Genomic DNA, 10,160 nt, shown 5'->3' with positions numbered 1-10,160 from the left:
CGACCACAATTTGAGTTGAGATCTCTGAGATTTGTTTTTAGGTTTTTGTTTTCTTTGGGGCAGCAACGTATATAATTTTGAGTTCGTTTCCAAATATAAGTGATTTGTGGATGGCCTTTTTTGAAGCTTTTGAAAATCTATTGAATCTGCCTCGTGAGCTTTATTAAAATCATTTCCAAAAGGATTTATGGAGCTAAAAGGAAATGAGATTGTAGACGGATCCAAAATATTGCTGTCAGGGTAGGGCTGGAATTAAACAAGATGTACATCCATATGTACGTGAAATTAAACAGAAGAAGAAATGATTAATGATATACAGTCATGGTGCTGGAAAACCAATTGACCTTTGTACTTTTATTGGACATCATACTTTTCTTTTTCCAGCTCTGTAGTTTGTACTAGCTGGGATAATTTGGAAGGTCAATTCTGGTTTGCTGGCACTTATTTAATGCTCCTTGTACTTCCCCGCGAACAAGATATAGACCAACTTTCTATCAGTGTTTGCATGGATCCCCGATGTAGTTGTAAAACGACTCCCGGTGGCCAGAACAAACTTTATGCCTGTCTAATTTTAGTGACGGTCTAATTTCACCCATGAAGGAAGGCCAATTGCTAACTTACCAATTATTTAGTTTAGGATACCGCGGCTCTTTTTTTGCTCTCTTTCCCTAAAGTCTCTGCCGCTTAGGGTTAGGGTTTCCTCTTGAAAACAATGAGTTGTTGTTTGGCAAAAAATCGTCTTGACCGAGGGACTCAGAAACAATCGTCCTTCTTGTTTGCGGGCGTGCCAACTCGCGGCCGGACGGCCAAGCGAGGTTTCGATTTATGTGTATGCGCTGGATCAGACTTCTTCAAGTGATTGTCGGCCAAGGAAGGAACGCTCTCGGCCGTTGGGTTTGGAAACCTTTGTTTGGACTCCGGCCAAATCAATAGCCGGGATCCTCGAAGACGTCTACTTGTTGATTGAACTCGAATGTACGGGTGATAGGCGAGAGATCGATTGGATGAAGGTATTCGCAGATCACCGTGAATACAAAGTTGAAGCGGATTTGATTGTCGGTGCGTTGTGATGTGATGTGTGTGTGAATGGCAAATCGCATTGATCCAATTCGGACTGGCCGAAGGAGATCAATGGATCGATGGTGTGAATCTAAATTAACAAAGTACTCTTAGGTACAAGAAAATAAAGAACAAGTAAAGACTAATAGAACTAAAGCGAAAGTAAAATTACCTATGAAATGTAAAGAGATAAGTTATTTGAAGAGTTGTGTATTGATTGCTTTGGTTGGTGCTGGACCCTTTACAACGATTTACACAGTGCTATATATACAGGTTGAACCCTAGCTATATAAGTCCTAGAATGTCAAAAATAGCTAATTTCCTTTTAGGTTGATCCGAACATGAATGCCTTGACTCAGCTGATTTCCGAAATGGCTGGATCCTTGAAGCAAATTAATAGTTTTTCCTTATGAAAATTCCTTTCCTAAACTTGTTCGGCCATGTTTTTCCTTGGGTTTCGGCTGCAAAATAACTAAATGCCAATGATCTCTCGGCCCAATTACATTTTTCGGTCGCGTCCATTTGAACTATCCAAATAATCATGTGTCATCATTAATTAATTTTGGCTGAGGTTGGACTGAACTCGGGACTCGGCCGTTCTGACCCTTTCCTCCTAAGATTCTCAACTCCAGCTAAATGAGCAAACCTTCTTAAATCTGGATGAACTTCGAACCAATTTAGCAACCCATCGGGGTTGCTAAATTTAGGTGCAAACATAGCCCCCCCCAGTCTCATGATCATCGGCTCTCAAACCGAGTGGTTGTGAGACTTGAACATAAAATCTCAAAACAACTCCCACCTTGTAAATTTAAAATCAACAACCCAGTCAGTCTCTTTGTCGAGTTTTGATCTCTAACATCGACCGAGATAGTTATGAAACTCGGGCCGTAGTAGCAAGCAAATGGTGAAAACCACGGTCATTAGCTTTGACCAACTTAAAATGAATTTAGAAATGTGGCCGAACATATATGACTGACATTGAGATTTGGGTTGTGGCCAGATCATTGAAATTCAGATTGTGAATGAAGTTGAGTTGTAGCCGCGTAGAAAATAGAAAATGGGTGTGAAGTGGACTACATTCTTAACTTCACTTCCGGCCGAGTAGAATAAATGCGACTACGGCCAAAATAAAATAACACCAACCTCGGCGAAAATAAATGGGAACTAAGCTCGGTCGAGAAGTCGTCCTCAGCCAAAATGAATGCAACCTCGGCTCGGCTGAGAAGCCATCCTCATCCAAAATGAATGAAAATCAATGAAAATCAATCTCGGCCGATAAGCCATCCTCAACCAAATTAAATAAAAAATAATCTCGACCGAGAAGCCATCCTCATCCAAATTAAATAAGAACTAAGCTCAGCCAAGAAGCCATCCTCAGCCAAAATTAATGAAAAACCAAGCTTGGCCGAGAAGTCGTCCTCAGCCAAAATGAATGCAACCTCGGCTCGGCCGAGAAGCTATCCTCATCCAAATTAAATGAAAATCAATCTCGGCCGAGAAGCCATCCTCAACCAAATTAAATAAAAACCAAGCTCGGCCGAGAAGATAACCTCAGCCAAACTAATAACTATGGTGGTTGGCATTAAAAATATGTAGAGTGTGGCTGACTTTATCTTAGTCCCAATCCAAGTTGATCTTAAATAACACACTTGGGCAATGTCACAAATGAGTATGCACGAGCAACTTCGTCCATGGCCAAATATTTTAGCCAAAAGGTACAACCACAACCGAGCTAAGTAAGAGATGTTGAGTTGCAGCCAAATCATTAAAAATGAGAGTGCAGCCGAATGATAGAAGTCGGTTGTCATCGAAGCATTCATCCAAAAGCCATAATCACATGCATGCCTGACATTTGTATATGACCCTTCAAATATATATATGTGTGAGACGTAAATCCCTTGTGGTTGTAATTGAAACCCATAGTCAAAAGCTTTCTGACTCATTCTTACTCCTAGGGAGGTGTGCCTTCACTCCATTAAACCATCTCCATCTGTATCTCATCTTCTCTCCCCTTACGTCTCTAGTACTCTTAAACCAATACTAGTCTTCCGAGCTCAAACAACGGTGGTGATTGGTCGGCAACGCCGGATGGGACAAAAATAGCAGTGCGGCATCGGGCTTCCAACACCGACAAAAGGAAAGCAAGGTGATGGTAGTGACGGGTTACGAAGGTTTCCGATTGCGGTGATCCCAATAGCCAATTTTGACGAGGCTTTGACTTAGTCACCGTTTGGGTTAGTCACCTTCATCTTTGAGTAACAGTTGAAAAATTCAAATTGCTGGAATTACCAGCTATGGCAATATCAAAACATAACTCTAAGTCATGCAATGTAATTACAATTGTTTAAAGTTTATGGGTTTTGAATCTCCATGCTTGTATTCTCTTTGATATGCATATGTGCAAGATGCCTTTGGTCTCCCTGATATGATAGAAAAAATGATATTTGCTTGCTTTTGGTTTTGCATTGAGAAAAGAACTCCATGTTTCCAATTAATTACGTTTGTGGGGAACTTGTCTAGGCATGACTCATGTAGACAACCAAATCATGTTTCCATGCTTTGATATGAAAATGACACTTGTTTGGCACTAAGAATATGACTCTTGTATTTAATTAATCTTCTCCCAGAAGCATGAATCTTGAAGACTCATAATTGATATATAAATGTGAGTGAGCCTTTCCAAATTGAGCATGGTGTGTAGTGCGTGCCTTTTGGGTAATGAGGCCAAAGATGTTTGGCATGATTGTCTATATACCATGTGTTTGAGCATGCGTAATCTGCCATTTGATTCAAAGTGAGAACATGTCCCCGGCCTCACATTTACTTCAAAGCCATAGTTACTCTATTCCGAAATAACTTTTGGGTTGCTTACTTTGAAATGGCAATTTTTGTTGACAGTACCATGGTCTAGAAACTTTCTTTTTCCGCTGCCATATTTGATTGTTCCAGTTGCTTTTGAATATTGCACAATATTATTTAATTTCGAACTCGAAATTTGAATGCTTGATCTTGTTTTTTTTGTGCCCAAAGAATCACATCAAAGTTCTGATGTAGTTCACCTATGATATCTTTTTTGCAGGTTTTGTGAGTTTCATTCGGCCTTTACTAGTTTGGAAGCTCAAATGGCTGATGACGCATCAGATGTTGAGGTTGAAGTTGGAGATAATAGGGCATTGGCCGAGAGAGCCGCAGAGTTTGCAACCAAGTATAACAGCGTTTTTGACCCGTCTGACCGTGGCTACCAAAGCAGCGTAATATGTCATTTGTCGAAAGGCAATGTACCAACAGGGACGTGTGCGCTAGGGCCGCATTACCCAAAAGGCATGCCCGCGGCCATTCAAGAGGTTGTAAATAATTCCCTTGTCGATACCTCATGTGCGATCGGTGGCGCCGATTGGGCGGCTTGGGGAACCACGTACCGGCTTCCAAAAGATTGGCCAAAGCCGACTAGTGAGTGGACAAAGTGGTTGCCCCGAATGGAACATTTCTTTGGCGATTTTTGGAAGCAAAAAGGGATTTATGATAGTATTAAGATGACTGAGCACGAGATTCACATGGACCGTCCTCTCCTCGCGGCTGGTCTCTGCTTATGGTCTTCAGCAACAAATACTCTAAACCTACCATTTGGGCCAATGACTCCAACACTCCTTGATATGGCTGTGATATTTGGGTTTCGGCCAAGTGGTATGTCGGTATGTGCCACGTCCAAATTTCCTACCGACTTTTACAATGTGTTGAGACCTCCAGTTCAAAGTTCTAAGCAAGCTAAATCTGAAGCGGAGGCAAAGGCAAAGCAAATTCGTAACTATAGCACCTTTTACTCTACATTTGCAGTGGACGAGGATGTGGATGTTGTGAACAGGCAAAGTCCTAAAACCAATGAGCATGAGGCCTTCCTTCTATATTGGCTCTGCAAGTTTGTGTTATGCACCAAGTCCGGAAAGTGTACTTTGGATTTTGCTGGTATAGCAGAGTCATTAGCCCGGGGTGACGCTCTAGCTCTTGGTGAATTTGTTCTCTCTCGTCTCTATCGTGCTTTGTGCAATATTGTGGTTGATAATATGAATGTGGATAATGGAGGGCCGATATGGATGTTTCAAGTTTGGCTCCAAACGTATTTTCAGGGACTCCGGCCGAAGTGCGCTCCGTTTAATCCTTGTATGACCCTCGGCCGTCAGATTATTAGTTCTGGTATTCCCACACATTCGGCCACTGATTGTCTTTCATATTTTCTTTCAAAAAATAACATGTCTGCTGTGGAGTTTAGTGTATGCCATACCCGAGTTTATCCTCCATTCCTCCATGTTGATATATCCAGTCAATGGGGTCGGGATATTGATTATGAAGTGCAAAGGAGCTGCGGAAGCATCCTGATCCCAAGAGATTTGCATTTCGGCCTCAAAGGTCAAGTACCTCGTCACGGTGTAGAAGTGTATCTCCCCAATTTTGTTGCACGACAATTCGGATTCGTGCAGAGTTGCCCGGCCTTGTACCAACTAACACAGAATTGCCTCTCATCATGGAGACGCGAGTTTACCCGCCTTGAACAATGTTTGGTCGTGCAAAATTCATATCAGGCACAGGTTGATCGCTTTGTGAGTCTTGGCTTAACACCACGGCGGCCTGTTCATGCAGATACTCCCGCTTTTCGGGATTGGTGGCTGCAATTCAGCAAAGTTGGCCCTGGAGTAAACTTGGCTGCAATCCAACAAGTAGCGTTGAAAGGGCTTCCTGACCTACTCGGTCCTAAAGAAGGCAAGTATATGGGATTTCTTGTAGCGCATTAAGTTTTGTCTAGTGTCAACTTCTTACCATAATCTCTTTCTTATCAGGTAAAGGAAAGCCGAAACCTAAGAACTCCAGAAAGCAAAACAGCAAAAACCCCACAGAACAAGGTACTTTTAAATCTCCACATGTTAACTTTGGTTTATGTCTTCGGGTCTAACGTAGTCCAAATGTGCAGAATTGGTTGTTAAGAAGCGTAAACTCGTCACGAAGCAAGCTCAGAATGCTAAAAGGCCACGACCGAAACCGAAAAAGGTGGATGACCCGGCCGTGAACCAATCACACTCCTTTGAAATGGATGAGTGTGGAGCCATGACCGATAATCTGAATGAAATAGAGACACATCTCATGGCTGACACCGCTAGTGATTCGACTAGCAGCGCGAATTCGGTCAACAGTGAGAGTTCAGCTGAAGAAGATATTATTGGGGGAAACGGATATGGGGTAACAATCCATCCTAGACTTTTGTTTTTGCTCATCTTGTTATGTATAAACTGAATTCGTACCTCGTCATCTGTAGAGAGATATTCGACTTGAGCCTCACTTACCTCCTCCCGAGAGTTCAATGTTTGAGCTTGATCTGGATGTAAGTCGTCATCCTTCCCAATTGCACACCATTTGTTTGAGATCATTTCTATATCGCATACTTTTTCTCTCAGGACTTAGGTGAAGCTCCAAATTATAGCATCTCAGGGGTTGACGCGCAAGTCCCGAGACTAACATTTTCGAAAGAGGTCGATGATACTCTCGGCCTAGAACCAACTCTCATCCGACAAATCATTTCTCAGGTAGACTTTTTCTTTCTTTTTATGCACCCATTTTCCATGAATCAGATGACAAATCAAATTTTTTTTTTGGCTTTCCTATATTTGTAGGAAGGAGAATCTCAAAGTATGGACCAGGGAACAGTCTCACCCAATCTCCTTGAAACGCACCCCTCCACATTTGGATCGACTTCCTCTCTAGCAAAAACATCGGCTGCAATTGTGCCTTACTGCTCCTCGGCCACACAGATTGTACGTCCAATTACCTTCTCGTCTGTGAGTCAATCTCCTGATGGTATTAAGTCTTGTTTCATATCACCGTTCTAACAACTTTCCATATTAGGAACCGACGATGGACGATGGATTGGACATACTCCAATTACTGGACACTTTGGGCGAGACCCGAGAGGCACTGGCAACTGTGGGGATGTTTCTAGATGGTGATCTAGAAGTAGTAGCCACTGACAACTTTCTTCGCTTCAAGGGTGCAGTTGAGTTACTCATTTCGGCCAAATACTTCTCTGAGGTTGATGCGTATGAGATTGAAACACGCCTAGCCGCTATGAACTTAAGCCTTCCATCTTGTCTTGAAGCATGCCGAGAAATTGAAGTAGGTGAGAAAATTGTCCTCGAGTGTGACCATGTCCGTGAGTCGTTGGGTTTTGATCAGCTCCAAGGTTTGACAACCTCGTTGGTTAAGGAGAAACAAAAAGTGACAGAACTGAAAAGGCAGCTGGCCGAAGAAGAAGAAAAAGGACATCTTGAGGCTAAAGGTGGACAAGGGCTTGCATGATTTAGAACAAGTGAAGACAATCATTCGTTCTTTGCTTTTCCCTTGAAGAATGCGTAGTTGTAATAGGTCTCAACTCTTGACTCGGCTTGCCTTTTGTATATGGCTTTATAGCTAAAACTTCTATGGTTTCACTTTGTTAACTCAAGCCAAATTTGTATGTTAAATCAGAGCCAAACTCTTTCATTGCTTTTTTTCTTCCCAAGCCTATGAACTGTTGTGTCCTTCAAATGGCTGACTCGGCCGACACCCAAAATTTGATTTGGCCGGTGCTCAACCGTGTGAGAGTTTCTTATGGCCGAGGTCGGAACCAGTCTTCGACCAACGCCACCAAGGAATGGAATCGGCCGACGGGTAGTCTCCCCGGCCATCAAAGTATAACAAATAAAATTTGAAAAGGAAAATTTCACTTCTTTAAAGAAATAATGTACAATGGAGTAATTTGGCCGAGTTCACAAAGCCAACACTCGGTCGAATACTCAACACAACACGGCTGAGTCCTGTTAGCCAAAATTTGACTAAAAACATGATTACTCGTCAGCTAGTCCTCGTTCTTTCATCTCCCAAGTGGTTGGGTAGTATTTCTTGAGGAATTGTCCATTGATAGGCATCGCGTGCAGTTCTCCATCCCGATCTCTAAGCTGATATGCTCCTTTTCCCAAAAACTGATCAATTAAGAATGGACCCTCCCATCGAGGTGACCATTTCCCAAAACGCCGATCTTTGGTTCCAACAGGCAACACAGCCTTCCAAACCAACTCTTCTTCAGCGAAAGACTTCGACTTAACTCGTTTATTATAGGCGCGGGCCACGACTTTCTTTTGTGCCTCCAAATGGTTATAGGCGTCTATCCGCTCCTGATCAAGCTCTTCCAGCTCCTGAATCATGGCCTGCGTATAATCTTTAGCCGACATGTCGTTTTGAGCCGCAAAACGCAGGGACTTTAGCTTAACTTCCACAGGTAGCATGGCATCGTGTCCGAAAGTTAATGCAAAAGGCGTTGTTCCTGTGGCTGTACGCTTAGATGTTCGGAAAGCCCACAGAGTTTCAGACAACAAGTTGTGCCAATCCCTAGGATTATCCTGAACCATCTTTCTGAGTATGTTTATGATCCCTTTGTTGCTTGCTTCAGCTTGGCTATTCGCTTGGGCGTAATATGGGTTGAATGAGTTAGTTTGATACCCAAACTATCTGTCAGCTTGTGCATTGCTTCGGCTATGAAAACCGAACCTCTATCGGCCGTAATGGTCTCAGGAATCCCAAACCTGTGAATGATGTTTTCCTCCACAAACTTAATCACGGTCTGACTTGAAATTGTAACATATGGTTTAGCTTCAACCCATTTTGTAAAATAATTCGTGGCGACCAAAATCCACACACGTTGCTTTGAAGACGGGGGCCGGATGCTTCCTATAATGTCCATGGCCCAACCTCGAAATGGCCATGCTTTGACTATTGGATGGAGAATGTCGGCCGGAACTCTTTGGACAGGTGAATGAATTTGACACTTCTTGCAACCCCTAGAAAACTCAATGCAATCCTTCAAAATTGTCGGCCAATAAAAACCGTGCCTCCGAATAAGCCATCTCATTTGGATTCCAGCCTGATGTGCACCACAAATTCCCTCATGGACGTCCCTCATGACTTCTAAAGTCTCTTGCCCCCCTATACAAAGAAGTAGTAGATCATCAAAGCTCTTGCGATATACTGCTTCTTTGTATACAACAAAGTGCCCAGCCAAGTAGCGTGTCTTTCGATCGTGTTTTCCTTCAGGATTTCTGTGAAAATTTATGATAGGGGCTCTCCAATCAGTTGGTTCGATGCTAACCACGAAGATATCTTCAAATACATCTCTTTCATCCAAATCTGGGTGGGTACGCTTCGCGATTTTGATGACCCGAGAGATTTCACCGTCAGGATCCGTATACCTGATGCTAGTTGGGCCATCTCATTGGCCTCTTGGTTCTGTCCTCTAGGGAAATGAACAAAAGATATACGATCAACTGAGTCAGCTAGCTGGTCAGCCAAAGCATGGTACGACAAAAGTCTAAGATTTGTGCACTTAAATTCCTTATTCATTTGGTTGATGACCAGTTGAGAGTCTCCGTACACCAGAACGCGTCGGGCGCCTAACTCTTGGAGGATCTCTAAACCGACAATAAGGGCCTCATACTCGGCCTGATTGTTCGTACACGTAAAATCCAATTGGAAAGCAAATTGATACTTCTGCCCGGTTGGTGTCTTCACAACTACACCAGCTCCAGCCGAGCATTCTGTACTAGACCCATCGAAGTACATGGTCCAGTGGTTGGTAGTCATAGAAGCTACGTAGACCATGCCGAGATCAACTTCTTCCTCGCCCTCGTAGTCAGTGGATGGATGATGAGCCAAAAAATCGGCTAGAGCTTGTCCCTTGATCGACTTTTGTGGTACGTATTGAAATGTAAACTCAGATAATGCCATGGTCCATTTTCCAATCCGGCCGCAGATGATCGGTCGAGTAAGCATGTACTTCAACAAATCTGTTTGGGATATTATCTGGATAATCGAGGGTAGCATGTAATGCCGAAGACGAACGGCCGAAAAGAATAACGCGAGACAAAGCTTTTCAACCGGTGAGTACCGAGTTTCCACATCAGTGAGTACACGGCTCAAATAATACACGGAACACTCCTTATGGTTATCGTTATCTTGTGCAAGTAAGCTTCCAATAGAGTATGATGTAGCTGATATATATAATTTGAGAGGTCTTCCTCTTTCGG

The 10,160-nt window shown here is 43.0% G+C and overlaps 1 protein-coding gene across 1 annotated transcript; it reads right to left on the bottom strand.

The window, feature by feature from the left end:
* Positions 1 to 7,928: 7,928 nt before the first annotated feature.
* LOC126797005 (uncharacterized) lies at positions 7,929 to 8,489 on the bottom strand. Its single transcript, XM_050523702.1, has one exon. The coding sequence runs from the start codon at positions 8,487 to 8,489 to the stop codon at positions 7,929 to 7,931; it is 561 nt and encodes a 186-aa protein (XP_050379659.1).
* Positions 8,490 to 10,160: the final 1,671 nt, after the last annotated feature.

This window comes from Argentina anserina, chromosome 6 (assembly GCF_933775445.1).
Source record: "Argentina anserina chromosome 6, drPotAnse1.1, whole genome shotgun sequence".
NCBI lineage: Eukaryota > Viridiplantae > Streptophyta > Magnoliopsida > Rosales > Rosaceae > Argentina > Argentina anserina.
Note: the sequence above shows the minus strand (reverse complement) of the source record. Positions and strands in the feature narration are given on the sequence as shown.